General features: G+C 35.6%; 8 protein-coding genes, 1 long non-coding RNA gene and 1 other non-coding gene across 20 annotated transcripts; 5 read left to right on the top strand and 5 right to left on the bottom strand.

Moving 5' to 3' along the window:
* Positions 1-482: 482 nt before the first annotated feature.
* On the bottom strand, positions 483-3,469 carry PIF4 (phytochrome interacting factor 4). 5 transcript variants are annotated; one of them, NM_001337007.1, is made up of 7 exons: positions 2,682-3,469; positions 2,503-2,576; positions 1,758-2,412; positions 1,585-1,665; positions 1,391-1,456; positions 993-1,310; positions 489-854 (listed from the first exon to the last, which is right to left on the bottom strand). In NM_001337007.1, the coding sequence occupies exons 1-7, from the start codon at positions 2,691-2,693 to the stop codon at positions 747-749; spliced, it is 1,314 nt and encodes a 437-aa protein (NP_001323428.1). In that variant the 5' UTR covers positions 2,694-3,469; the 3' UTR covers positions 489-746. The 5 variants fall into 5 exon arrangements, with proteins under 5 accessions (NP_001323426.1, NP_001323428.1, NP_565991.2 ...); NM_129862.3 differs by having other exon boundaries at positions 2,920-3,469; NM_180050.1 differs by having other exon boundaries at positions 520-848; positions 2,920-3,143.
* A 1,236-nt stretch (positions 3,470-4,705) lies between these two features.
* AT2G09410 lies at positions 4,706-4,991 on the top strand. The gene has a single exon (NR_140531.1). It is a non-coding gene; the product is annotated as an other RNA (long non-coding RNA).
* Positions 4,992-6,933: 1,942 nt separating this feature from the next.
* On the top strand, positions 6,934-9,113 carry NAC042 (NAC domain containing protein 42). 2 transcript variants are annotated; one of them, NM_129861.3, is made up of 3 exons: positions 6,934-7,178; positions 7,602-7,876; positions 8,594-9,113. In NM_129861.3, exons 1-3 carry the CDS (start codon positions 6,986-6,988, stop codon positions 8,951-8,953), a joined length of 828 nt encoding a protein of 275 aa, NP_181828.1. In that variant the 5' UTR covers positions 6,934-6,985; the 3' UTR covers positions 8,954-9,113. The 2 variants fall into 2 exon arrangements, with proteins under 2 accessions (NP_181828.1, NP_001324496.1); NM_001337006.1 differs by having other exon boundaries at positions 6,934-7,513.
* AT2G42990 (GDSL-like Lipase/Acylhydrolase superfamily protein) lies at positions 9,007-10,626 on the bottom strand. Its single transcript, NM_129860.4, has 2 exons — positions 10,146-10,626; positions 9,007-10,053 (listed from the first exon to the last, which is right to left on the bottom strand). The coding sequence occupies exons 1-2, from the start codon at positions 10,512-10,514 to the stop codon at positions 9,370-9,372; spliced, it is 1,053 nt and encodes a 350-aa protein (NP_181827.2). The 5' UTR covers positions 10,515-10,626; the 3' UTR covers positions 9,007-9,369.
* A 2,164-nt stretch (positions 10,627-12,790) lies between these two features.
* AT2G42980 (Eukaryotic aspartyl protease family protein) lies at positions 12,791-14,565 on the top strand (the record flags this gene model as incomplete). The annotated part of the gene is made up of 1 exon (NM_129859.2): positions 12,791-14,565. The coding sequence occupies exon 1, from the start codon at positions 12,982-12,984 to the stop codon at positions 14,563-14,565; it is 1,584 nt and encodes a 527-aa protein (NP_181826.1). The 5' UTR covers positions 12,791-12,981.
* A 68-nt stretch (positions 14,566-14,633) lies between these two features.
* AT2G42975 (myosin-G heavy chain-like protein) lies at positions 14,634-15,701 on the bottom strand. Its single transcript, NM_180049.4, has 3 exons — positions 15,377-15,701; positions 15,130-15,198; positions 14,634-15,048 (listed from the first exon to the last, which is right to left on the bottom strand). Exons 1-3 carry the CDS (start codon positions 15,570-15,572, stop codon positions 14,750-14,752), a joined length of 564 nt encoding a protein of 187 aa, NP_850380.1. The 5' UTR covers positions 15,573-15,701; the 3' UTR covers positions 14,634-14,749.
* A 106-nt stretch (positions 15,702-15,807) lies between these two features.
* Positions 15,808-15,880, bottom strand: AT2G42970. Its single transcript has one exon. It is a non-coding gene; the product is annotated as a tRNA-Arg (tRNA).
* A 2,090-nt stretch (positions 15,881-17,970) lies between these two features.
* AT2G42960 (Protein kinase superfamily protein) lies at positions 17,971-21,420 on the top strand. 5 transcript variants are annotated; one of them, NM_001337005.1, is made up of 9 exons: positions 17,971-18,230; positions 18,309-18,424; positions 18,898-19,589; positions 19,674-19,778; positions 19,851-19,973; positions 20,060-20,230; positions 20,340-20,469; positions 20,570-20,779; positions 20,878-21,420. In NM_001337005.1, the coding sequence occupies exons 3-9, from the start codon at positions 18,940-18,942 to the stop codon at positions 20,971-20,973; spliced, it is 1,485 nt and encodes a 494-aa protein (NP_001325098.1). In that variant the 5' UTR covers positions 17,971-18,230; positions 18,309-18,424; positions 18,898-18,939; the 3' UTR covers positions 20,974-21,420. The 5 variants fall into 5 exon arrangements, with proteins under 5 accessions (NP_001325098.1, NP_001325100.1, NP_001325099.1 ...); NM_001337004.1 differs by having other exon boundaries at positions 17,971-18,424; NM_001337002.1 differs by lacking the exon at positions 17,971-18,230 and having other exon boundaries at positions 18,295-18,424; positions 18,908-19,589; positions 20,878-21,419.
* Positions 21,421-21,997: 577 nt separating this feature from the next.
* AT2G42955 (F-box/LRR protein) lies at positions 21,998-22,884 on the top strand (the record flags this gene model as incomplete). The annotated part of the gene is made up of 3 exons (NM_180048.1): positions 21,998-22,168; positions 22,296-22,428; positions 22,547-22,884. 3 exons carry the CDS (start codon positions 21,998-22,000, stop codon positions 22,882-22,884), a joined length of 642 nt encoding a protein of 213 aa, NP_850379.1.
* A 113-nt stretch (positions 22,885-22,997) lies between these two features.
* On the bottom strand, positions 22,998-25,892 carry AT2G42950 (Magnesium transporter CorA-like family protein). 2 transcript variants are annotated; one of them, NM_001337001.1, is made up of 9 exons: positions 25,671-25,892; positions 25,378-25,562; positions 24,909-25,272; positions 24,631-24,819; positions 24,442-24,533; positions 24,092-24,151; positions 23,931-24,000; positions 23,637-23,840; positions 23,027-23,555 (listed from the first exon to the last, which is right to left on the bottom strand). In NM_001337001.1, the coding sequence occupies exons 2-9, from the start codon at positions 25,509-25,511 to the stop codon at positions 23,163-23,165; spliced, it is 1,506 nt and encodes a 501-aa protein (NP_001324127.1). In that variant the 5' UTR covers positions 25,512-25,562; positions 25,671-25,892; the 3' UTR covers positions 23,027-23,162. The 2 variants fall into 2 exon arrangements, with proteins under 2 accessions (NP_181823.2, NP_001324127.1); NM_129856.3 differs by having other exon boundaries at positions 22,998-23,555; positions 25,378-25,888.
* Positions 25,893-26,081: the final 189 nt, after the last annotated feature.

The raw sequence follows: 26,081 nt of genomic DNA, 5'->3' as shown, positions 1-26,081 counted from the left end.
TATATATGAAAACAGTATGCAAAAATATCTAAGATATTTAACTCAATTATTGCTAAATAGATTCTGACCAGTATGCACATGGCTTAAAGACTTATAATGTCGATGTTTTTGACAATTGACACATGACTCTCACTCAAATCTGGCTCCATCACATGTGATTTGGCTTTTTCCATCTATACATAATTTTAGACAATCAGCAAGAAAAGCTTATGTTATGATTTTTTATTTATTTATGGAACAATATGAAATCATAAGATATTAATATTTTACCAAACTCTAGCCAGACGGTTGATCATCTGTGTTTTTCTTAAAGTTTTTTTTTGTGTTTCTTATTTTTTGAATATGAACATATGATTTCTTATTAGGGGAACAGAGAAAAATTGAATGGACTTTTAGATACATCTTCAAAATTAGGTGTGATCTATAATCTATAAGTGTCATCTAGTTCTATTTTCGAAAAAAATTTCGATTACTTAGATATATCCTTGTTTTGATTAGAAAATAAACTGCATCCCAAAGTTTTTACGATTACAAAAATCACATGTCCTGTTTTTAAGATGTTGTTTACAAAAAATCTCATCATGTCATTTTGACATACATAAACTCACATATACAGAAAATAACGTAATGAAGTTGCACGTTTACTCTATAATAATACATCCTTGAACGTTTTAAGTATGTTCAGAAAGATAGATATAAAAAAGAAACATACCAAAAATAAGGAAGTAAAAAAGTGGCTCACCAACCTAGTGGTCCAAACGAGAACCGTCGGTGGTCTTCGTCGGCACAGACGACGGTTGTTGACTTTGCTGTCCCGCCGGTGAACTAAATCTCAACATCTCCATCGGCTGCATCTAATAAAAAACCACACAACGTGTCAACTAAAACTACGTCGGTTTAACATTTTTTCTTATCTCGTATTAATGTAGTAAACCCAAAAAACATTTTACCAAAATCGTCGTTTAATAAACACGGCTTCGTATTGGCCTTACCTGAGTCGCGGCCTGCATGTGTGGGAACCCACCGATGTATCTAGCAAACCGGTCGGAGATGATCTGGTTTTGTACCGGGTTTTGGCAAACTAAACCGGGATTGTTCTGAATTGCAGACTGATCCATAACCGGAAATCGAGGTAACTGTACCGGGCTCTGTATCTGACGTATGAACTGCTGAGGTTGAACTCCGGGGAACATCATCGGAGCCGAAGCCGCCGCCGCCGCCATTCCACTCCCCATCCACATCACTTGAAGCTGTAACTGAAGTGATTTCAAATAATCTATGGCTTCGTCTAAAATCGAAGCTTTATCAGTCTGCAAAAACACACCAATGAATGAATCAATCTTCATTTCTTAATCTGATTCACTTTTAGATTTGATTTGTATCAACTCACTTTACTGCAGTGAGGTATTAGTTCTTGCAAAGCCTTCATTCTCTCATTGATCCTATCTCTCCTCCTCTATTTAAGTTATGAAAAGAAGAAAATAAAAAACAGAGTTTTGTATCTGTTTTCTTTGTATAAATGTTATACGATTCTCTAACATTAAACTATATATTATATATTATATAGACGAACCGATGAAGTACCCTTTCGGAGAGATTATGAACTTCAGCTGCTCGACTCCTTCGGTTTGATCCTGATCGTTGGTTCGACTTGTTACCGATTGCCTGCAAAATGTATTATGTATTACTCTCTGAGATAGACCAAGATTACGTTTTCAAGAAGTAATTATCATGAGTTAGAATTAAAGGAAGCATACATCTGATAGAGATACAGATTCGTCAGTGTGATTTATACGTTTTCTCTTACGGTCGGTTGTGATGCATCTTCCACTAGCCATTTCTTTGATATCTTTGCCAAAGCTGCAACCAGAGGAGCCACCTGATGAGGAACTTGCGTTCGGATTAAGCTTTTCTTCTATGTTTTTGCTTCGATCATGACTCATTGAGACATCGAGATCGTTCTGTGATGGGTTGCTTCCGCAATGGCTAGGTCCAACGGTCGTTACCGAGTACTGTTCCATTTCTGTTTCCCTAATCCCCGATGATGAATTTGTTAACCTAAATTTTGGAGGAGGCATGACTTGAGGAGGAGGGTCAGGACAGGCCTTAGGCTTAACCATGACTTGAGGAGGTTCAGGACTGGACTTAGGCTTAACCGTCTCTGAGGTTGGTCTCTGGAGGGGATCCATGGTTGAGAAGAAGTGGGAGGAGAAGTCGTCGGGTTCGAATGGGTCTTCATCTGGAGGGTATTGGATCCAAGAGACAGTTTCTTGATCTTCAAGAAAGGTGCTGGATCTTAGGGCTTCTTCATGATGATCTTGTTTCTGGGTTTGGGTTTGTTCTCTATGAGTTTGGCTCTGCAGAACCACTTGTCCATCTCGCCATAATAACTCCACTAGTTCATCTTGTGGCCTAGACATCAATACACACACACACAGACTATATTATAAAGTTTTTTTTTTAATGAATGAAAACATTAGATCAAAGATTATTAAATAATACCTGATAGATCTTCTATTAGTGGACAAACTATAATTCTCCTCAAAACTCCAACCTTGGTGTTCCATGTCAGATCTCTGGAGACATTTCAAAATAAAAAGAAAAAAAAGTTTTATTAACCTCAGAATATATTTTATAGCACTAGTGAACAGAGCTAATGATAACTTATGATTAAGAGATACAAGGAGGAGCATATATAAAATCGAATTTTATAATTCAGAGTCCTAATAGTTTATTTACTCTAATCATTATAGAATGATTTTAAAATAATTAAAATTTAAAGCAAGTCCATGAGTCCGTTCTCTTGTTAAACATCTTTTTTTATATTCTGGCAATCTAGGAAAGCTTGCAAAATAGTTATTTCCAAATATAGCCACATCTTATAAAACCAAAAACCCGTATAAAAAGAGTACTACTGACCAGATTAGGAAAGCTTCTGGACGAATCAGAAGTTGAAAGAGAAGATCTATATAACCTGATATGTGGAACTAGTCCAAGTTCCACGCCCAACACAACTCTCTATCTCTCTCCTCTCACTCTAAGAGACCAGAAAATTGTTGAGAAACAACTCACAAAACATGAAAGAAACAGAGAAGAAGAAGATGAGAGAGGTTCATTACTTCTTTTGGGTACAGACAGAAAGTGACAGGAGCATAAAGATATTACAGCGAGGGAGATAATGATTCTCTAGGGACAACAGTACTGCAATCTTTTGAAATGAACGACACGTGGCAAGTTCTGGGACATTGTGTTGGAATCAGTGGGACACATACAAGTGAAGATCTCTCTCTTCTTTTAAGCGATGAGATCTATTGCTTGATTTTTAGAGGTGGTTTCTTATCTGTACCTTATCTAAAAAAACTCTGAAAACAATGATTTGAGGGTGTTTTTGTCAAATCACAATCATCTATAGCGTTATGGTTTTTGTCGATACCTTTCTCATATATACCAAAATTATCTTTAACTTGACGTTTTATTCTTCAAGTCTTTTGCTATACGTCAAATTTAATTACGTGTTTGTTTGTTATCTACGATGTATATAAAAGATGATTTATTATCCGAGTTCAATGCTCTCAACGAGTTTATAATTGTTCATATCATCGTTTTTGGCGTTTATCACGTTGCATTGAAAGGGCACCCTTGGCTTAATAAGAAATACAAAAGAATTTCACACAACATACTACTACAGTTAGTTTCTGATAACCTTAATCTTTTTACTACTCACCTAATAATGTTTTTTTTGGTTGTAAATTGGAAAAAGATCTAGTATGTTCTTCGATGATTCATTTCGTTTTAAATAGGCAATTAATTCTGTTGTCGTAATAACAATTATTAGTGGACCATTGTGCCTACTTGTAATGGACCATATCCCATACCGCGTCTCGGTTTGTATTTCTAAAATCATCACATTAAAATAATATACTTCATGCTAAGTTTTCCTGAAATGTATATCATTAATTTCTATAAATTCCACATGAAGATTATTATTTTTTTAATTATTCTCTAGCAATGTGGTTTTAAAATATAATTTTGACCATACGGATTTCAAATTTTCATAGATTGAAATTGTGATAGCCAAATACAGGACGCGGAATGAACGGATCAACAGAACAATGACAACCAAACTGCAACTGCATTTTATTAAAAATTTAGGTGACAAAAACATAAAACATTAATTTTCATACTATAGTCTTCAATTATGTGTACCAGGTAATTGGAGTGGTACGCCCGCTCGAATGCTTCGGCCCCAAATGTGTTTGGGAAACATTCACACGAATGGTTTATTTTTGTGTGTCGAATAAATATTTAAGTGAAGTAGTATAGTAATAGTACAATATTACTTTTTAATTAATAAGACAGTCTAACTAATTTAGCCTTTTTATATTGTTGTCAGTCAATCATACCTATACTCTGTCGTGTACTGAAAATTCGTGATGGTGTTACGGTGTATGTAATTACTGATTAGTAAGATATTACTTTGCTGAAAAACATAAATTGTTTCAGCGCAGACAGTAACAATAAAATACTATTGGGCCTTACTGTCTAAAAATAATAATAAAATACTTATGGGCTTCTGAGTAAAGCCCAAACACTACACTTTGTTGTACGAAACGAGACCCAATATATTTTCTTAAGACGAAAAGAAACTTGTCGGCAGATTGGCGGCGGAGAGGAAGGAGAATTGAAGACTTGTTGCGGCGGTTAAAATAACTGTTGCTCCGCCGCTTCCACCGACCTCATGATAAATGTGGAAATTCATAAATGTAAATCAAAATGCCAAAGTTTTCTACTTTTCTTGCTGTCTTTCTAATTTTGATTGTTGTTTAAATTTTCTTTGTTGTAAGTATGAACATTCCCTTTTTAGAAACCTGATACTGATTGATACCATTCAATGTTTCCCTCCTTTTTCATGTTGAATAAATTTAGAAAAAGTTTATGAAGTTGAAAATTTGGATATTATGTTCCTTTGACTCTCTTCCTTCTTTGAAAACCTTTCTTAATTTGATTTTGTTTCTCTTCCCGAGAAGATTGGATGCGTACTGATATTGTTGTGGCAACTTTTATTACTTTGGTTTTTTTATAATGAGTTTTTATGATAATATTCAACAGTCAAAATCAGGACTTTGAATGTTATATAGATCAAATGGGTCACTTTCCCATTTGGCACAGGAGCTAAATCCTGGCTAAGTTATCGCCTGTACCTTCTTTGATAGTTTATTTCTCCTTGCCGTCGTTTTATACATCTTCTAAGGATTTCTGTCCTTTATATTTTGTTTGATATATAAATAACCAATAGCCAAAATGATTCTAGAACTTTTTAAAAATGAATTTGTTAAGGCGGTGAGAAATTGTCATGGCAAATAAACTCGAAAAACAACATTGTATTTGCTAAGTTAATTATTAAAAGTTTTCAGAAAATGTATATTAGTCACGAGATCAAATAACTTTGTCGAGTCGACCAAACTTTTTTTCTTGGACTATTTTACTAATCATTCCATCTATTTTACTTTCTCGTGAGAAAAATGTTAAGTGGAGTGGGTACTGACTAATTATGAGATCATTTAGGTGTCATCCTTAGATGAGCATGATTTAACTTATACATAGTTTCTACCAATTTCTTATCTACCAAGTCTGATCGGCAACTGTAAGAGTTGTTGTAAATAATAAGTAGAAAGTTGTGTCGTTTAGTCAAGATAAAAATATTCGTGTGGCAAAAATATGAAATAACTATGTTATACGTTGATTTCAACTTTTTAGATGCTAATATAGTGTGTGTGTTTTTATATAGTTAATCTGATCAGTAAACTCCAAAGTTCATTTGCCAATTCTCTATCACTTACTGTACTGTTACTTTTTATATTTATTGTTTTAGTTGGAAACAATTCCACAAAAAAAAATATATGTTGATTGATCCAAAAGAGTTATTAAATATTTCGGATCATAACAGGAAAAGTAGTAATCAGAGTGCTCTAACTAAGTACACTTTGGAATGCAGTTGAAGGAATTGTTTTATTGATTTGGTCTACCATCTAAGTTTGTGTTTGGCTCCCGGGTATATATCAAAATAGTTTAATTAGTCCACAAAGGAGGGCATATATAAAAGTTATCCTTTGGTTCCTATGTGAATCTTATTTTAATAGTATCTTTTACTACATCTTTTCAATATTTTGGAAAATTATTATATGGTCCAACCACGTGACTTCACCTATACGTTTTTTTTTTTTGGACAAAAACTTCACCTATACGTATGTATTGAATTTGCAGTTTATTGATAATCTGATGTAATTACAGTATAATACGTAACAACTACTGATAACGACATGTTTGAATTTCAATTATATATTACATCATACTATAAAATTAGTTGCAATAAATGATTTAATTATTTTCCGATGTCCTGGACTTTTCTGCATAACATAGCCCACCAATATCAAAATTATTAAACTATAAACAAATTTAATTCTTTTTTTATGTGCTTGTAAAAAAAAAACTTTCAAACACAGCCAAAACAAGTCTTAAGACAAAATAACACAAACTTAAAGTTTGAAAGCAGAACATTCGGATCATTAAAACAATAGACCTAAATTAAATTATTTTAGGTTTTGGAGGTTTCAGATTCTCTAGTTACAACACAGAAACACACTAATTATAGGAAAACTATCGCATTCAAAATATAAAATTAATATTTTGTTATTAATCACAAAGACCATAAGAAAGATGGATGAATTCATTCTTATAGAATAAACCAATATTAAATAAAAAATTTCTTTAAAAATAATACCCGTAAAAGATTTTAATACTTGGGAAAGTCTATAAGATCTTGTGTGCATAATAATAGTCAAAGTCATTCGTAATTGACCAAGCACCAATTAAACAGGCAAAAAAAATAATCAATAAATAGATAAATATTTACTATATATATGTATAGAGAACTTTTTATAAAGAATGACTTGATTGGTGTTCTAAAGAGATCGATGTAGTGAAGATGAGTGGCGAAGGTAACTTAGGTAAGGATCATGAAGAAGAAAACGAAGCACCACTTCCTGGGTTCAGGTTTCATCCGACGGATGAAGAGCTTTTAGGATACTATCTTCGAAGAAAAGTAGAGAACAAAACCATCAAACTCGAACTTATCAAACAGATCGATATCTATAAGTACGATCCTTGGGATCTTCCAAGTAAGTCTTCTTAATTATTGGATCATCCCCTCTATAAATATCAGCATCGTATATTATGATCAACTCATTACATATAGTTGTTTTTATTGTTTTTTCTACTGATTTTATCAAGAAATTAGGGACGTCCACTTTGAGATCTTGTTCGAATCAAAACGATAAAAAAAAAATTTGTATTTTGAATGCGATAAGTTAGTACATTTCCATATACTTATGATATGGGACCATCCATCCATACGAAGATCAGGTCAAATAAAATAAAATTTAGTATACTTACACAGAAATATCGCATAGTGCGCCTTTATCATCATCGCATGAAGATATAGAACACGAACTATGTAATGAAAGGGTATTTTATTTAGTTTTGATTTTCTCTAAACAATTTTCCACGAAATTAATATGAGCAGTTACTGTGGATTTTATTAGGAGTGAGCAGCGTCGGAGAAAAGGAGTGGTACTTCTTCTGCATGAGAGGTAGGAAATACAGGAATAGCGTTCGACCAAACCGAGTGACCGGTTCAGGTTTCTGGAAAGCCACTGGTATTGATAAACCGGTTTACTCCAATCTTGACTGTGTTGGTCTCAAGAAATCTCTGGTTTACTATCTTGGTTCAGCCGGTAAAGGCACCAAAACCGATTGGATGATGCATGAATTCCGCCTCCCCTCCACCACGAAAACCGACTCTCCAGCTCAACAAGCAGTGAGTTGTTTTATTTTGAATCATTTCATTTTATCATAAACTAATCTTTTTGAACAAATAACAAATTAACCGGTATGCATCAGACTAACCCATCTTGTCCACTTTTAGTGAGACAAGTTTCTAATATTCGTGGTGTTAAATGCTTTAGAAAGTCAGTCACGAATGTACATTTCCATACGAGATAGAGCTACTGAGAAAGCCACATCACATATTTTCTTTCCACAAAATGGACCCAACTTTTTGTTAAAACTAGACCAGAGTAGACTTAAAAACGAAAGAATCATGAGAGTAGTATTCTTTGAGATATGTGATAAAGTTAGTTCACGATAATCCTAATGGAAGTTACTTCACAACCATTTTATGGAATTTACAGTGGGTCAAATGTGTTCATCTAGTCAAAATTGATATCATTTGGTTTGAATCAACAAAAGTATAGCCACTAGAAAATCATCAATTGGTTAATGTATTTTCCAATAAACTAAAAGGCATTCTAGTAGCTATTGTTGTTCGAATCGGATTCTCTTATAGTTAAATTGAGACTTTTTCTTTTCATTGAGTCAATGGCAATCAATGGAAGTTATGTATTTTTCGTGAATTTTCTTTATAAAAATTAAATAATCATATAGTATAACAAAAAAATGCGTCACGCATTCATAAATTGCTTTCAGATATTACTACAGTTGGAATCTATTAAATGGGCGTGTCTTGTTTCCACAGGAGGTATGGACACTTTGCAGAATCTTCAAACGAGTCACATCTCAAAGAAACCCAACCATCTTACCACCAAACCGAAAACCGGTTATCACTTTAACCGACACTTGTTCTAAGACCAGCAGCTTAGATTCCGACCACACGAGCCACCGTACAGTAGATTCCATGTCCCACGAGCCGCCGCTTCCACAGCCACAGAATCCTTATTGGAACCAACATATAGTTGGTTTTAATCAACCGACATATACTGGTAATGATAATAACCTCCTGATGAGTTTCTGGAACGGCAACGGTGGAGATTTCATAGGAGACTCAGCAAGTTGGGATGAACTTAGATCTGTTATAGATGGCAACACTAAACCCTAGTAATAAAGTTTCCTTTTTTCAGCTTTGTACAAAAAGATAAAACAAACGATTGCTTTTGTTTTAGACAATAAATTAATAATTAATGATATATCTCTAGTGAGTAAATTACACTTTTGATATTTTTGATCTATAGTTTGCATCATATGTTAAGAAGAAGTAATTTGTTTCTTCTCGACAGGAATAATAAAAATCACATATATGATGAAATTACTACAAATGAATTCTTAACACGCCAGAGGAAAAGTTTTTTTCTGATACTTCTTGCTCAAGAAACAAGTCATTTCTCTGCTCTTTTTCATTCATCTTTATTTGATCAAATCCTCTGCACTCTTCACATCTTTTCGAGGCTTAAATCTTCGAAATTGAATTTAACTATTGTAAATGTACTGATAAAGAAACTATATAGGAATTTAGGATCAATGAAACAGATTCTTGAGATGCTTGAAGAAGTGATCAGACACAATCTGATTAGTCCTCTCGGTCGGGTGAAATGCGTCCCAGAAAACGAACTTATTGGCATCACTGCAAGTTAACGGATTGTCCTGGCCGCAAAGAAATCCCATCTCGAACAATCCAGTACCGCAACAGGCAGAACTTGATATCTCTAGACCGTAAAGATTAGGTTTGGTAACAATATCCCACATGATATCGTAAGGATTAGCGAAATAAATCTTTATTCCAGTAAGCTCTCTATTCAGTTTTGTCACCAATCTTCTCAATCTCCCATTGAAATCTACAGCCAAATCATTATAACTCCGAGCACAGCTAAAAGGGTCGTCAAGATTTGTCACTCTCTCCAGCGGTAGACACCCCATAGGTGAGATTCCAGTGAAAGACATTTTCCGAGCTCCAAGTCTGTAAATGTCCTTTAAGAACACCTCAGCAATCTCGACCAGGAAGTCTTGGTACTGACTGATGCTGAATTGAGATCTCCTGTCCGGTAATGTGTAGTAGTTCTCAAGGAAATCGTTGGTGCCTATGCTTACTATGTACAGAGATTCTCTGATGATTTTGGCAGCTCTCCGATGGCCGAGATAGGCGGAAAGGTTGCTTTGGTATTCCTTGAAGTACTCGACCTCTTTCCATAACGGAATCACGCCCTAAAAATGTCAAACAAGAAAATTATCTCGATGTTTCTTGTTACGCAAGAAACAGCCGTAATTAGGTTGTTTGAGGTGAATGGTGGACTTACAAGCACATCGGCTGTGGAATTATCATAACCGGTGCCGGCGGAGGCAAAACAAACTCCGGTAGCAAAATCAGATATATTATAGGACGGATCTAGGTAGGCTGGCACGGTCGGTTTAAGGCCATAAGCCTCGGAAGTGAAATCGGAGGAGAGACGGCCGTTACAAAAGCGTCCGGTGGCGCGACCACCAGGGAAGTCACGACCGTAAGGCTCAAAATTGGCTCTGGCCATTGTTGATATGAAGTTATTATTGCCGGAATCTACGGAAGAGTCACCGAAGACTATAATCGCCGGGATTTTTGCTCCGGCGATGGAGACAAGAGTGGTCAAAATAATGCATAATATTGATGGTGACAAATAATGTGTTGCCATGCTAACAACTTGTTTAGCATGCGGCGATGGTACCTAGGAATTTCATTCAGTTATATACATAACATGTAGTATTTAATAAACTAAAATTTTAGATATATATGTACGAATTCTTTGTATATGAATTGGGTTAATTTCAGTGTACTTTTTAAGTTATTCGAATTCGGTGAATCAATTATTTTTATTAGGAACATTAGATTTAAGATATTTGATCTTTCATATCTTTTATTTGAGATTTTTTTTTTTTTTTTTTTTGGTTTCATATATAAACTCTACACAAAGTTGATTAAATAACCAAAAAAGTGGACAAAGTTGGAAGTATTTATTGAATTAGAAGTTGGTGGGTGTATGATATATAATGCATGCATGCTCAGTGCGCTCATTAACAGATATCTACCTAAAACCAGTCAAGTATAAAAATTAGATACATCATATTGATAAAATTGACTCTAATTGTTTACAACCCTTCATAGCACATTCAAATTATGTTGAATTTTAGTAGACGTGTCAGTAATATATAAGTGAAACGCCACATGAATGCAAGGTGGTAATTTTGCTATAACAGGTGAGAAAACACAAATAAGTGAAATATGTGGAAGACAAAAAAACGAAGAAATAGTGTGGAAGGGTATTAAATTTTGGTTATAGTGAGAAAAGTGGGTGGTGAGGTAATAAATGAAACGGCACATGTAGAAGAGATGTATAATGGTAGGTTTTAATAATGTACGTAGTTCTGGTAGTTGCACCTCCACACTTATGATTTCGTCTGACCCCGTGAACCGCATGATTCGTAACAATCATATTGTTTTAATAGTTTAATCCAAACCTAATAAAAACTAACGACGTACGAAAATGGTGTTTATTTGTTATTTTTTATTCTTTTAACATACGATTACTTATTATTTGATATTGATTACCGATTTGTTCTCAATAGTTGTCTTATTAGTGATTCAGGATGTTTTCTTCACATTAGAAAAACAAGCAATTTGGCTACAACTTTACCACATTTTTTACGTCAAACAAATCGGTTATAATATAACACTACATATTTTAAAAAACTGAAATGAAATATTAATCTACTAAACACATGTAGCGTTTGACAAAAAAGAAAAAGAAAAACACATGTAGGGTTTGTTAATTGAATATGAAAATTGAAAAGTAGATTTGAAAGATAGACATGGGAATATATTGGAATTACGTGCACACTTAAAAATGAAATGTTTGGTTGGGATTATAACAAATTGAATGCTAATCAGTTTGTTCATCACAATATAGTTAGGAATACGTTACACTTAAACAGTATTAACTCTGAAAGTCAAATTCGAATCTTTTGCTTTATTTACAAAAATACATCTAAGTAAAACAACATACATTTTTCTGAACTTGATCTTTTATTGATTTCATTTTATAAATAATCATTTTAGATTTTAACAAACTATTTGATTCGTATAAACACAGAAATTCTGAAAGGCAGCCTTTCATGAAATTCCTCATTTGTGTAATATGAATGGTAGGAAAACAAAATTGACTGGTATATTAAAATAAAAATCTATTGAATTATGTCACTATCTTTAGATCATTTCTTTCAAAATAATTGATTCAAGTATTTTTGTTTACAATACAAGAATAGTGTTGCAAATTAAAGGAAAATAATAACTTTTCTACTTACAAATTTTCCAAAGATTTGGGGGCATTTCCAACATAGGTTCTCCGTTCTTGTTTCCTCTATCTTTTAATTTATTTATTTTAAATAAAGAATTTTCTTAACTGTTCATATGTGGTTAGTCACAGTCAAACACACTTAGAAAGACTCTTCTACAGTCAATTAAAGTATATCATCTATTTGATCTTTAATTTAATTAAAAAATCCCGTTATAGATGTGGCTGGCTTTTGAGCTAATTATGTGACTATTGCTCAAGAGCTTATATATATATATATATATATATACACCACAAAATCTAGTTGAATATAAAAATACGTAGAGGAGAGCGTATTGGAAATTAGGTTGTTTATCATAGTAAAAGTTGGATTAAGTAATTCTTACCTGAAGTTTTACTTTTGTAGTACTACCAACTACTGTTAAGCGGGTAACTTCACATTTCAACGAAAACTACGAATCAGAAAAACAAAAATACTAAAGATTCCACATGTTTGAACCAGTCTCACTGAAGAGAAGACCATCACCACCTACAATATTCTCTTATTTTTTAAAATGTTTTCTTGTTTATTTTTCTTGCTTTCTGGTATGATATGGCTTTCTGTCTCAGTCAAATAGATATCGAATTGTAACTTATTTTAATATTTTCGATTCCATTGACTTTCACAAAATCCTCTACTCTTTTTTATGTTAGCTCCTCTTTTGTCCTTAGAAGCTATAATTCAAAATCACTCATAGGTCTCTCTTCTCTTTTCTTTTCTTCCTTATTCTTGAATGGTTTTATTAATATTAGTAATCTCAGCAGCAGCTTAATGTCGACCAAACTCAGTATATTTCTTCTTGGCCTGATTTTGTTCTCTGTCTCACCATTTTCCGGAGACTGTAGAACTCTTTCAGGGAAACATGAGCATTACTCTTCATCCCTTAACATGTTTAATTCCCAAGATACGATGCGTTTCAGTTCTGCTTCTTCTTCAACAAGCAACGATTGCGGTTTCTCCTCCAAGGAACATGATCCTTCCAAGGAACATACCAGAGAATCGGTGAAGCCTCAATCAAGGATTAAACAAGAAACAAAGAGAACAACACATTCAGTTGTTGATCTTCAAATCCAAGACCTCACAAGAATTAAGACGCTTCATGCTCGGTTCAACAAATCGAAGAAACAGAAAAACGAGAAGGTTAGGAAGAAGATTACCTCAGATATTTCTTTGGTGGGAGCTCCAGAGGTTTCACCGGGGAAGCTGATAGCAACACTTGAGTCTGGTATGACGCTCGGTTCTGGTGAATACTTCATGGACGTGCTTGTGGGCACACCACCAAAACACTTCTCATTGATTCTTGACACAGGGAGTGACTTAAACTGGCTCCAATGCCTTCCTTGCTACGACTGTTTCCATCAAAACGGTATGTTTTATGATCCAAAAACGTCCGCTTCATTCAAGAACATAACATGCAATGACCCTAGATGCAGCCTTATCTCATCACCCGATCCTCCAGTACAGTGCGAATCAGATAACCAATCGTGCCCTTATTTCTACTGGTATGGAGACAGGTCGAACACAACTGGAGATTTCGCGGTTGAGACTTTCACCGTTAATCTCACGACCACTGAGGGAGGAAGCTCAGAGTACAAGGTGGGAAATATGATGTTTGGGTGTGGCCATTGGAACCGAGGTCTCTTCAGTGGTGCTTCAGGTCTGCTTGGGTTAGGAAGAGGACCTCTTTCGTTTTCTTCTCAGCTTCAGTCTCTCTATGGCCATTCCTTTTCCTACTGTCTTGTCGATAGAAACAGCAACACCAATGTAAGCAGCAAGTTGATATTTGGAGAAGACAAAGATTTGCTGAACCACACAAATCTGAACTTCACTTCTTTTGTGAACGGGAAGGAGAATTCAGTGGAGACATTTTACTATATACAGATCAAATCCATTCTAGTCGGCGGCAAAGCTCTAGACATACCTGAAGAAACATGGAATATCTCATCAGATGGTGATGGTGGAACCATCATTGATTCTGGTACAACCTTAAGCTATTTCGCAGAACCTGCATATGAGATCATCAAAAACAAGTTTGCAGAGAAAATGAAAGAAAACTACCCAATATTTAGAGATTTCCCGGTCCTTGATCCTTGCTTCAATGTATCTGGCATAGAGGAGAACAACATCCACCTACCTGAGCTCGGGATTGCATTTGTAGACGGCACAGTTTGGAATTTCCCTGCTGAGAACTCCTTCATTTGGTTGAGCGAGGATTTGGTTTGCTTGGCAATTCTAGGAACTCCAAAATCTACCTTCTCGATCATCGGAAACTACCAGCAACAGAATTTCCATATACTCTATGATACAAAGAGGTCTAGGCTAGGGTTCACACCCACAAAGTGTGCGGACATATAACCTCTTGATAGATTATAAACACAAAGTAACTGTACACAAGATAACACATGAAGAACCTATTTTCTTACATTGTACCAAGATTTTCAAAGAAAAGATCAACCTATATTTATCATTGGACAATCTGATTTCTGAATACAAGCAACTCCTGCTATATGCAAATTTGACAAAGTATATAAATTTATACTTAAGGGAAGAGTTGAACATAGCCAGTTAAGATAGCAATAGCTAGAATGACCAAAGGAGGAAGGATTACAAAGGCGCCAATAGTAGCAAAGAAAACAGAATCATTCCTCTGAGAGACCTCATTAAGGTAGCTTTGTCTCTTAATGTTCCTTTTCTGAGATATCGTTAAGAATTTAGGACTCACTTTCTTTAAGTTCTTGCCTAAGGGAATGCTGAAATCATCGTCTCTGTCACCAACAAGTCCAGCCAATTGGTCACGAATAGTGAGTCCTCTTGAGCCACCACCATCACTTAAGTACCCTGATGATTGATATAAAACCTCAGGTGATTCTACGATTCTAATCAAAATCCAATTCTAAGAGAAAAGAGCAAGTCATGTACCATCACTTGTTGAAGTTAGCTGCTCAAGGAGATCTAGTTGTGTGCGTACTGATGAAGAAGACGAAGAACCTACAAGGAAACGAATTCGATGGTAATCAGAACTCAAAAGATGAAACTTTCACATTTCTACATAGAAATCACGCAAAAAGATCGAAACTTTTTTCTCAATTCCTAAGTTCAGTGAAGACCCAATTTGGCAAATTCCACTAAAAACCAAGAATGAACAACCATAAATCGGGTCATGTACCGGAGAAAGAAGACGAAGAAGTATCGTTGTTGTTGTTGTTGTCGTCAGTGACGCCGATTTCACTTCGCTCGGAGCGGACACGTGTTGCTGGAGGAGAAGAGAGTTGCAGAAGGAGATGATGGCTCTGTTTGGATCGAGAGGAAGAAGATGGGTTTGAAATTGGGTGAAGAGAAGTGGAGAAGAAGTTCAAGGCCATCACATGAAAGAGGCTCCAAGCTTCGCCACTGCAAAAATTCGTTTTATTTTATTTTCTATACTGTGTTCCTCTGAGATTTCAATTTTCAATTTCTGTTTGAGAGGTCAGGAAAATTTTCAAATATTGTTTTGGAGAAAAAATAAGAATTATTTTATGTCAGACCAAAGTAAACCGCCTCAAATTCGTTTGTGACGAACACGTGTGACGTGACGTGTTAAAGCAAAAATGAAAAAGACGACTTCACTGGGGATCGAACCCAGAATCTCTGGTTTCGTAGACCAGCGCCTTATCCATTGGGCCATGAAGTCATTATTACTATTTGTATAACTATACAATAATTGTATCAAATATTAAAATCACCTAGTGCAACATCAATGAAGACATAGTAGTTATATGGAATTTTGCTTAAAGTTTTCTTATGTCAAATTCTTAAACTTATAATTGAGAAATTTGTCCCTATGATTCAAGTAAGAGGAAAACATATGTAAATGTACGGTTTAAGACTTTTTGTTTATGGTTGTTGAAATATGGGCTTGGCTTTCCTCTTTTATCTTGATTTTGATAAATTTATATATGACACTTTACCTCAATAACAATTTGTGTATTAGAATTCTAAGCTTCTTTTTTAGCAGTAAATTGTTACGTATGTTTTATCATAATTAAGTGTTGTTTTGAAGACGAAGATAAAAAGATAGTACATGTTTTATTTTTGTATCTTTTTATGTGTGTTTATTCACATAAATGTTTTAAAACGGAGCATCGAGTCTTGGAAGTCGAAACTATAAAAAAACGGAGGTAGAGAGAATGTGTTCATACGGTTATTGTTGTATTGAGCATTGAAAGGACCGTGGTACTAGGATTGTCGGTCTCCTAATAATAGCCGTTGTGGATGCTTATGTCTTATTGGTGGTCAAAGCAAAGGAGAAAAGTTTGAAAGGAGAGACATAAAAATTGATGAATCACACACGAAAGAAAAACTTTTCCTCTTTAATCCATCTTTATATCTTTACCTATAAAAGTGTTACAAAAAGGAAACGCAATAATACACACATACGGGTGTATATAGTATATACGACAATTGGATTTGCTTTAAATAATTATTTCTATATTTGAAAACACCAAAAATCTTCGAGTGATGAAGCTTACCTATATGTGACTTCTTTTGCTTAATGATGGGATCGAAGAATGCCTTGCGAATGCTAGCCATGACGGCATAAAATCAAAGGATTCAAGCATAAGTTTGATTGAATCTCATTCGTTTCCCATCCACCTCAATACCAAAATTTTGTAGATAAATTACTTAAATCGATTTGAAGTACGTAGTCTGTTGAATTTATGATCTGATTCTAATGACACTTGTCAACTTGCGCCATCACCCCATATGGGTTCATTATCTATATCATTAGATTTTTTTTTTTTTTTGTAAAAAGAAATATGACATATGGGAGTCAATAATAGCATAAATTACACACATGGAGAAGTAATATAAATCTAGTATCAATAATTTGATCAAGAGTAATCATTCTTTTCTGACTTTCCATCACATTTTCTCCATCAAATCACATAAATTCAAAAACTAACGAATCACAAAACTTTGGGAGAATAACACTTGAGGACGAATCTAGCTAAAAGGAGGTGTAAGACACGTGAGAAGCACGTGATCACATGGCAGCAACAACAATATTCAGTAAAATTGGCCATTCTTCCTCTGCAAAAACTTGGCCTTAGCCTGTAACTCCACCCACCATCAACCAATCACACAACGACCAACATGCTAGTGCAAACGTTTGTAGTATAAATTATTAGGGACTTACCATATCCAAAATGATCTTTATTAAAACTTAAAATGAATATGATTATGTTTAAAAGCTGATAAGATTTATTAATCTGTAGGCATAAAACTTTATCCAAAAGTTATGCTTCAAGTAAAGCCTCCATCAAAGGCTTTTAAATCTCTCTCTCTCTCATATGAATTCATTTTCTCCAAGAAAGGCACATTGGTTTCTTAGATATGACTTATGGAGTTGTAACATTCCCCAAAACAAAGACAAAAATTTCTCTAAATGTGCATTTGAATGCTATATATTATTCTCCTCGATCAAAATAAAAATACTAATATAAAGTCTTCAATAAGCTTATAGTATATTATAATAAAATATTTGAAGTACAGAAAATTTTTTTGTAAATTTTGATAGAATCCAAAACTAGACATGTGAAAGGAAGAAAAAAAGGTATATTGAAGAGTGAGAATAATATTGACCTAAAAATTCCAAAGCCTGTGTTTGGGAATTCCCTCCCCTATCTATCTCTCTATCCACTTCAATTTTTTTTATGAAATAATTTTTATTTATTTATAGATAAGTAAAAGTAAAAATTGTAAAAATATATATCTTTAATTCTTCAAGTAGCTATAAATGTCACAGTTGACAAATCCACTGTCTTTGCTTTCCCTTCACTGCTCACTTCTTCTCTCTTTCTTGTTTCCTCCATTGCAAACAAAGCTTTCTCCCACTAAACCATTTTTCACCAAAGTTTTTTTCTTCTGTTCCCCATTAACCCATTACTGTGTAACTCTATATACACACACACACACACTTCCTTGCTATATTAATATTTTTTTTGGCTTTTAACCATAACCCTGAATCAAGTTCCTTGTGGGTAAATTAATTTTAGCTCAAACTCTACAATTCATTATTGGTACATCTCTGCCAATTAATTTACTGTTGTTTGCTTCAGAAACAGATTAAAAAAACGGAGCCTTTTCTTTTTCCATTGTTTCATCTGTTCTGTTCTAAGATGAAGACAAATCTAAAGGACAAAGCTTTAGTCTCTCTCCCAACATACTAACTAAGGTAACTTCTTCAGTCTTCTTTTTTTTCCATAAGACCCAGAAATCTTTCCTTGAATGTTTTCTTTTGATATCATTATGTGATTGATTCTCTGTAAATTGTCTCTTGCTTCAAAGTTAAGTGATGCTTTTTTCGATGATTTTTTTAAAGCCGAGATTCTCTTGTTTCTTCAAGCTCCCATCTTTTGTGGGGACACGTAATGCCCATAACTTATTTGTTGATATGCCGCTATATTTTTACTTATACCAATGAAAGTGTGCGTTTTTTTAATTTCTTACTGTGTCTGTGAAGGTTTTTTTTAACTCACATCTATTAGATTGTTCCATGTGGCCTCAGATTGAGTTATCTACCATTGCTTCTACGCTTTCTGTTTTGGTGGCTAAATGTGAAATGAGAAGTGTGAAAGATTTCTTTTTAGTCCTTGTGTGATGTATGCAAGTGTTTATATGTGAATGTGATACACTCTCTTGTTTTAGGTGATTATAGTGAAGTTGTAAGAGAAGCATACAGGACCAGAGATGCCACCTGAGAGTTCTTTAAACGCTGAAATGTCCAAGAAGATATCATTTTTTGGTTTGAAGGGTTTGAAGTTGTGGGTATGGGTATGTTTGGTAGTTGGAGTATTCATAGTTATGATTCTCTGCATCTTGTCTCTATGGATCACATTCCGTCGGAAATCTAGAAGGTCTTCAAGCAAGTTTCCTTTCAACCAAATACCACATGTGTCCAAAGATATCAGAGTCGACAGGGCTGGGTTTCAGAATCCTCACCCCGAAAGTTTATATATAGAAATGAATGATAAATCCACTGGAAAAACGATGATGTCTCACTTGGGAAGAACCAAGTCTAGTGATAATGACACTTTGAGTCAATGTAGCTCTGTGAATCACCATGAGAGAGCTTGTAGTTCTCATTCTGGTGAAGAAGGAGGCTTTGGAAGTGCTGGGAGACAGTATGGAGGAGGACCTGTAACAGCATCTCCTTTGGTTGGTTTACCAGAAATATCCCATCTTGGTTGGGGACACTGGTTTACTCTTAGGGATCTTGAGCTAGCAACCAACCGTTTTGCTCCAGTGAATGTGCTTGGAGAGGGTGGTTATGGAGTAGTTTATAGGGGTAAACTTGTTAATGGTACCGAGGTTGCTGTAAAGAAGCTTCTGAACAATCTGTAAGTTTTCAACTTGAATATCAAAATGTTTGTCAATCTTATGTTTTTGTAACTTAATAATCCTTTCCCAATTTTGGTCTCTAGAGGGCAAGCTGAGAAGGAATTTCGGGTAGAAGTTGAGGCTATTGGTCATGTACGGCACAAGAATCTTGTTAGGCTTTTAGGATATTGCATAGAGGGAGTTCATCGGTGAGTCTCACTTGTCTTTAATCCATTTGAGCAATTGGATTGTACTGAATCTAAATATAATGATGAATGCAGGATGCTTGTTTATGAGTATGTTAATAGTGGTAACTTAGAACAATGGCTACATGGAGCAATGCGGCAACATGGAAATCTCACTTGGGAAGCACGGATGAAAATCATTACTGGTACTGCACAAGCGTAAGTGGTTTGAAACAGTTTAGCTTTTGTTGGATATGTTCAATGCTTGATTATTAAAAGGGTCTGCAATTTGTACAACTTTACAGGCTTGCTTACTTGCATGAAGCAATAGAACCAAAAGTGGTCCACAGAGACATAAAAGCAAGTAATATATTGATTGATGATGAGTTTAATGCAAAACTCTCTGACTTTGGGTTAGCCAAGCTCTTGGACTCGGGTGAGAGTCACATCACTACCAGAGTCATGGGTACCTTTGGGTAAAGTCCAAAACTTTGTACCCTCCTCAGGCCATTAAGGTTATTATTATCTTCTCAGATGATGTCCTTACAAAGAAATCATTGATGTTGTTTTTGTTATTGTTTTCAGATATGTAGCACCAGAATATGCTAATACAGGTCTTTTAAACGAAAAGAGTGATATATATAGCTTTGGTGTCTTGCTTCTTGAAGCTATAACTGGTCGAGATCCAGTTGATTATGGTCGTCCTGCTAATGAGGTGAGGCTTGGTTAATTGGTCTTGATTTTGTTAATGTATCGGAAAAAGTTATGAATATGTTAATTTCCTGAAACTATTGAACGGGCTTGTATATTGGCAGGTGAATCTTGTTGAATGGCTAAAGATGATGGTTGGAACAAGAAGAGCAGAAGAAGTTGTGGATCCAAGACTTGAACCTAGACCTAGTAAAAGTGCTTTGAAACGTGCACTCTTGGTTTCCCTTAGATGTGTTGATCCTGAAGCAGAGAAACGTCCTAGAATGAGTCAGGTTGCGCGCATGCTTGAATCTGATGAACACCCTTTTCACAAGGTACTAAAATATTCTTATGATGGTCTAAAGCTGTAACAATATAGTTATATACATGTTTCTGTATTCATAAATGAAACAAGATTTTCGCATTTTGGCAGGAGAGGAGGAACAAAAGGAGCAAAACCGCGGGCATGGAGATTGTTGAGACCAAAGACGAATCTCTTGGTCCTAGTGGCTCAGAGACAAAGCCTTAGAAGAATTGTGAATAACAAATAGATGAGATGCAAATGCCATTAGACCCGGCTCAGTAGCATCTTCAAAGTCTTGAAATGCTCTGTTTCTCTACTTAGCAACTAATTGATTGATGATACCACACGTTTGGTTGTGGAAAGTTGGGGACAAAGAAGAAATCTCACTCGGATGATCAAAAGAGCCTGTGGAGTGATGATGACTGATACAAATCTTAGGAGGCATTATTATTTTTTTAATATTTATATTTTTTTTTGGCTAATTGTTCCTGTCTTCTTGTCTGTACGGAACGTTTGCGGTTTGTCAGTCAAAAACACGTGTTTAAGATTTCGCAAGAAAGAGAGATGTCTTTTGTAGTAGTAAATCTAATCAATGAATAAATGACGTAAGCAGAAACAGAGTATAAGGACAAAAGAAAGAGACAAAATAAAGTTCAACTATAATGGCTATTGGCTAAGCTTAGAGCTCCTCCTATAAGGAATCCTTATTAGTTGTTAGTAACTTAGTATTTCCTTTGTTACAAAAACAAAAACCACCAAATCAGAATGTGAAAAAACTTTATTGAACGGGGACAAAAGAATACGAAACTGAATTATCAAAACAATAATTTAAGTCCAACGTCCATAAAAACCACTAAGCTTTTCTTGCATATCTGTCAAATGTTGCGTCGTATTTGTCGTATTGTTGTTGTGATTCTCACTTTTTCACATCATTAAAATAAGTTGAATTAGATTCTTTAACATGTTCCCATCACGTGGCCAGTTTAAAAGCTACAACAGTAATTCTCTTTACTTTGCATAATGTACATTAATTTCGGATATTGAAGAAAAGCATGAGAAATAACGATATTACAAGACCTAGCCCAAGTTGCGTATTACATAATTATGCCCATAAGCTCTACTAGATAACAAATGAAATAGTTTTGAAACCAATTGATCAGATAAGCCCATACAAGGCCCATTATTTAGATGACAATTGTAATTGTAGCTTAACCAGAGCGGCTAAGTTACAAACCAAATAAAAAGGGGAATGGATAATGTTAAACCCTACACCGATCCAATGTCGGAAGAAGAACAAAACCCTGATCCAATGTCGGAAGAAAGAGAACAAAACCCGAATCCGATGATCTACCTATGTCCCGATCTAGTGGAAGAAATCGTCCTTGGATTGCCGTTGAATTCAATCCTCAGATTCAAAACGGTCTCAAAACAATGGAGATCAATCCTTGGATTGTGAGATTTTTGATGTCAATATTGGTGAATGGCGGAGATCGAGGAGCCCCCCTCCTTATTGGGTGGATCCCAGAAGGAAGTCTGCGTGTGTTCAGGGCTCCATCTACTGGTTAAATGTCAAACCTTTCCAGGTACTAGCTTTGGATCTTCACACACAAGAGTTCCATAATGTTCGCTCAAGACCAACTCACGCAACTTATGCCGACCAACTTGTCAACCTTGATGACCGTCTAGCCATAGCCTAATCGTTTTTGCATCCTCCTTGGATACTATGGATATGGACCATGGATGTTCTAAAAGATGATGGATGGACCAAGGCTTACTCCATAGATTTATCCTCCTGTAGAGATCTTACCGTGGAAAGTGCATTTTAGGCCGGTGGCGGTTTCTAAGCATGGAAATGTTTACTTGCATGACAATGAAAAGAGGTTGTTGAAATACTATCCAAAGACCAACCTCCTTCGTTGCATCTCTAAAGACACTTGGGTCATATCCCCTATGGTTGAGAATGTGCTTCCACTTCGGCCTCTAGGCTCTATTCCCAAGACATTCGGCTACGGATCCATATCTCAGGAGCTTAACCACATGCCGGGATCGAGGATGTCCAAATTTCTTAGCAGAATCCCAACTATACTGTTTACAACCACTCTAGTGTCTCAAGTTGTTTACCGCTATTTGTCTTGATGTTGACTTTATACTCGCTGAATGTTGTTATGTCTGTCAGTATATTAAGTATGAACTTGTTTGATCTTTGAAACATTTATCTTCACTCTTGCTTGTGACTTCTACATTTTCATTTTAATGGTGTTTTTAAACCTGACTGAATCGGAAAGAGCATCAGATTGAATTATACAACTTCCAAAATATAAAAGATAAACCAGTGAAGAAAAGAGTTTATTAATGATTTCCTAAAGATTAAATATTCTACATCTTACAATTTACAATCATAAACCGGATTGATTTCATTCCAAGAGAACGTAACCATTCGGATCATGGACTATCATTCTACTTCTACTAGTCGTACGTTCTATGTTCTGAGGAACTTTTTTGCAGACCTGAGCATGAGACTCAGCTTCTTGTTGAAACTTCTTCACCATTTCGTCAAGCTCTAGTTTCCTAGTCTCCACATTCTCTTCTGCCACTGGCTCCTTGAGTCCAAGGTAGATTAAACCAGCGACCACTAGCACCAAACCTGAGACGAACAGAACGACTGAGAAAAGCGCAAAGGCTTGTGGAAAATCTTTGGCACCTGGTATCCCATCTACGTTGATTCCAAATAGACCGGTCACTATTGTAATCAAAAGACCGACTCCTCCAAAGATTCCTAGGTTATGTGTGACCGTGAGGCTCTGGTCCTAATCAAGCCAAATAAAAAATTAAGATGACTTGGAGAGTTATGTACTTATGTCATCATCTCCGAATATGAAAAATCTAACCTGTAACCATGCTCGAACCGTGTTTTGCATGACATCTTGGATAGTGAATAACCGACCTCGCACGGCCTCTTGTTCATTGATCATATCGCGGGTGCTCTTTTTTATTCCTTCTAGCAAGTCTTTTGTTCTATTGCCTTTTAGTTGCTGAAGAAGCTCGAACACAATCTCTTCTCTAGCATGAAGCGACCATTTCACCCGTATAACCTAATAAATAATGAACAACAAGTCACTTGTATGAATAACATTAATCCAGATTAGCTGATCTCATCTTGTAGTCAATCAAGAAAGCCTTACCTGGGTCGACAGCCTTCTGATCTCTTGATTCAAGATTGTAGTGAACAGATTTGGGTCCTCGTACAGTCTCCTGGATATCAACAAAAATAAGTTATTCTGCTCCATCAGACATATGTCAAGGAAAGAAAATACTAAAGTAAGAGAAGGCTCAGTTAAAGTACTTATTCATAAACATCAACTCAACTTCATCAGCTGCACCAAATATATACTTCCGGAATAGCCTACATTAAGGATATTGATATCATCAATCATCACAAGGTCAAATCCAGAGAATGAAAAAGAATCAAAAGGTTCTCTCAACATTTGACTCCCATCTTTCAAACTCTAAGAATAAGATAAGACAAATAGGTTCTATCAAAGCAATACAAAGGTTTAACAATTTCATTGGCTACACCGTATAGACCATGTAAATGTGTATCCACTGCTAAAGACTTTCATAATGAATACTAAACTTCCCCAATATATACAACTTTTTTCACAACTTAATCTAGATTCAAGGGAAGGGAAATACCTATCATCCCAGCGTGCAAGGCGGCATGCAAGATGTGCTATTAGTTCATGAACGGTTCTCGGAATGCAGGCTCCACCAGCAATAAGCATTTCCTGGTAAGACAGAAGGAACCCCAGAAGACTGAAAACCAGTTTTGACTAATTGATCAACGAGTAAAGGAAAACAATGATTCAAATAAGAAGAACAAACCTGGACTTCAGTAATACCTAAGACACTAATGTTCAAGGCAAAGCCTTTAACGTGCAATGCAGTCACCAGAAAATTCTGTGCTTGCCAAGACCTTAAGACAATAGGTATGTCATCTTCTTGGATGAAAGGATCACCCGCTGATTGTCCCAACAGCTCAAACAGCAACCCACCAGCAACTCTGACAGGCACCTATCCACCAACATATTAACAAATTTCAGCTATAGAATCATAGCACAGCTCACATTACAAAGAAGCAACATAACTCAGATTTTTGTTACCTCATAGAAAATATGTTTCATTCGTTCACTAATCAGTTTGCTTTCGTCCCGCAGAGCAAGACTGACCGCGGGATGTAACCAATGCGCATTACGTAACCACGAGGCAATACCATGATGGGTAGCATCAAGATGACACCACCAAGTTGGACCAGCAAGTGGTCGTTCCCAGTAAGGAGCAGCAAGCTCAGCAACAGTGGCTTCATCCTCATCTAAGTCAATCTTTCGCAAATCCCAATTATTATCAACTTGAACAGTCTGAACAAGCTCAGAGATCCTATCCCATCCAATTCCTCGCCAATAACTCCTAGAATGTTCTTCGTCTTCACCAGTACCAAATTGATCTGTTTCACATTCCTGTTTCTTTCTATCACAACAACAACAACACTGTTTAAAAAAACACTCTACAAGAAAAAGAAAAAAAGAGACTAAGCACTAATATGTATCAACAAGTTAGTAACAATCATCATACATTCTGAGAGACGAATCTCCATGGACACTTGTGTTATTCTTACGACGACCTTGACAAAACTCGAAAGCACAGATAAGTCCATTGGTCCAGAGATTATGGTAACCTGGATTCCCGTTCTTGTGATTCGCATTCATGCTTCACTTTAAATCACAGATTTTCGATTCATATCAGTCAAATCTCGTTTTCTGAGTAAAAAAAACAATCTCGAAATTTTAGGCTGCAATTTCACGTAAGATCATCAGGAAGCACGGAATTCGAAAGAAAACTAAGCCAAAGGAGTCAAACGCAACAACCTTCCCCAGAACTTCCCTGAATTTTCTGCACCGATTCGAAGAAAGAAAACAACAATTTGACTGAGAGAGAGAGATGAATGTGGCACAGGTCGAGGACGACAAGTCAAGGCTAAGAACCAACCACACGTGTACATTTACATATTTTGGGCCTTATTGGACCTTCTCTGTAGGACCAATTTAAAAGCCCAATAAGAGTCGAGTATGGAAGGCGATAAAATACAGAGCAGTGGACGACTCTCATTTTTTGTTGTTTCTCAACTCTCGATCAGTATTTGATTTTAGTTTTGGTCCCAAAAAGGGTATAAATTTGGTTGTAAATAGCTACAAGATGTTTAAGCATTATTATGAATCTCTCTGTTAAAGAAGACAATTGTCATGAATCAAATACTTAATCATCTGTTGAGAAGTAGG

The sequence above is a fragment of the Arabidopsis thaliana genome, chromosome 2 (genome assembly GCF_000001735.4).
Source record: "Arabidopsis thaliana chromosome 2, partial sequence".
In the NCBI taxonomy this organism is placed as follows: Eukaryota; Viridiplantae; Streptophyta; class Magnoliopsida; order Brassicales; family Brassicaceae; genus Arabidopsis; species Arabidopsis thaliana.
Note: the sequence above shows the minus strand (reverse complement) of the source record. Positions and strands in the feature narration are given on the sequence as shown.

What these genes read in the sequence shown, in the direction of transcription:
- PIF4 (NM_001337009.1), bottom strand. Translation starts at nt 2,693, where the DNA reads ATGCTCCTCCTTGTATCTCTTAATCATAAGTTATCATTAGCTCTGTTC. An exon ending in TTCATAATCTCTCCGAAAGG is followed by an intron (nt 1,457 to 1,584) that starts GTACTTCATCGG and finishes TAACTTAAATAG; the next exon opens with AGGAGGAGAGATAGGATCAA. An exon ending in TAATACCTCACTGCAGTAAA is followed by an intron (nt 1,311 to 1,390) that starts GTGAGTTGATAC and finishes GTGTTTTTGCAG; the next exon opens with ACTGATAAAGCTTCGATTTT.
- AT2G42950 (NM_001337001.1), bottom strand. Translation starts at nt 25,511, where the DNA reads ATGAATGCGAATCACAAGAACGGGAATCCAGGTTACCATAATCTCTGG. An exon ending in CTTGCACGCTGGGATGATAG is followed by an intron (nt 24,152 to 24,441) that starts GTATTTCCCTTC and finishes TCCTTAATGTAG; the next exon opens with GCTATTCCGGAAGTATATAT. An exon ending in TCAGAAGGCTGTCGACCCAG is followed by an intron (nt 23,841 to 23,930) that starts GTAAGGCTTTCT and finishes ATTATTTATTAG; the next exon opens with GTTATACGGGTGAAATGGTC.
- AT2G42990 (NM_129860.4), bottom strand. Translation starts at nt 10,514, where the DNA reads ATGGCAACACATTATTTGTCACCATCAATATTATGCATTATTTTGACC. An exon ending in ATTCCACAGCCGATGTGCTT is followed by an intron (nt 10,054 to 10,145) that starts GTAAGTCCACCA and finishes TGACATTTTTAG; the next exon opens with GGCGTGATTCCGTTATGGAA.
- NAC042 (NM_129861.3), top strand. Translation starts at nt 6,986, where the DNA reads ATGAGTGGCGAAGGTAACTTAGGTAAGGATCATGAAGAAGAAAACGAA. An exon ending in CGATCCTTGGGATCTTCCAA is followed by an intron (nt 7,179 to 7,601) that starts GTAAGTCTTCTT and finishes GGATTTTATTAG; the next exon opens with GAGTGAGCAGCGTCGGAGAA. An exon ending in ACTCTCCAGCTCAACAAGCA is followed by an intron (nt 7,877 to 8,593) that starts GTGAGTTGTTTT and finishes TTGTTTCCACAG; the next exon opens with GAGGTATGGACACTTTGCAG.
- AT2G42975 (NM_180049.4), bottom strand. Translation starts at nt 15,572, where the DNA reads ATGGCCTTGAACTTCTTCTCCACTTCTCTTCACCCAATTTCAAACCCA. An exon ending in TTCTTCGTCTTCTTTCTCCG is followed by an intron (nt 15,199 to 15,376) that starts GTACATGACCCG and finishes GTTTCCTTGTAG; the next exon opens with GTTCTTCGTCTTCTTCATCA. An exon ending in GCTAACTTCAACAAGTGATG is followed by an intron (nt 15,049 to 15,129) that starts GTACATGACTTG and finishes ATCAATCATCAG; the next exon opens with GGTACTTAAGTGATGGTGGT.
- AT2G42960 (NM_001337005.1), top strand. Translation starts at nt 18,940, where the DNA reads ATGCCACCTGAGAGTTCTTTAAACGCTGAAATGTCCAAGAAGATATCA. An exon ending in ATTACTGGTACTGCACAAGC is followed by an intron (nt 19,974 to 20,059) that starts GTAAGTGGTTTG and finishes ACAACTTTACAG; the next exon opens with GCTTGCTTACTTGCATGAAG. An exon ending in AGAGTCATGGGTACCTTTGG is followed by an intron (nt 20,231 to 20,339) that starts GTAAAGTCCAAA and finishes TATTGTTTTCAG; the next exon opens with ATATGTAGCACCAGAATATG.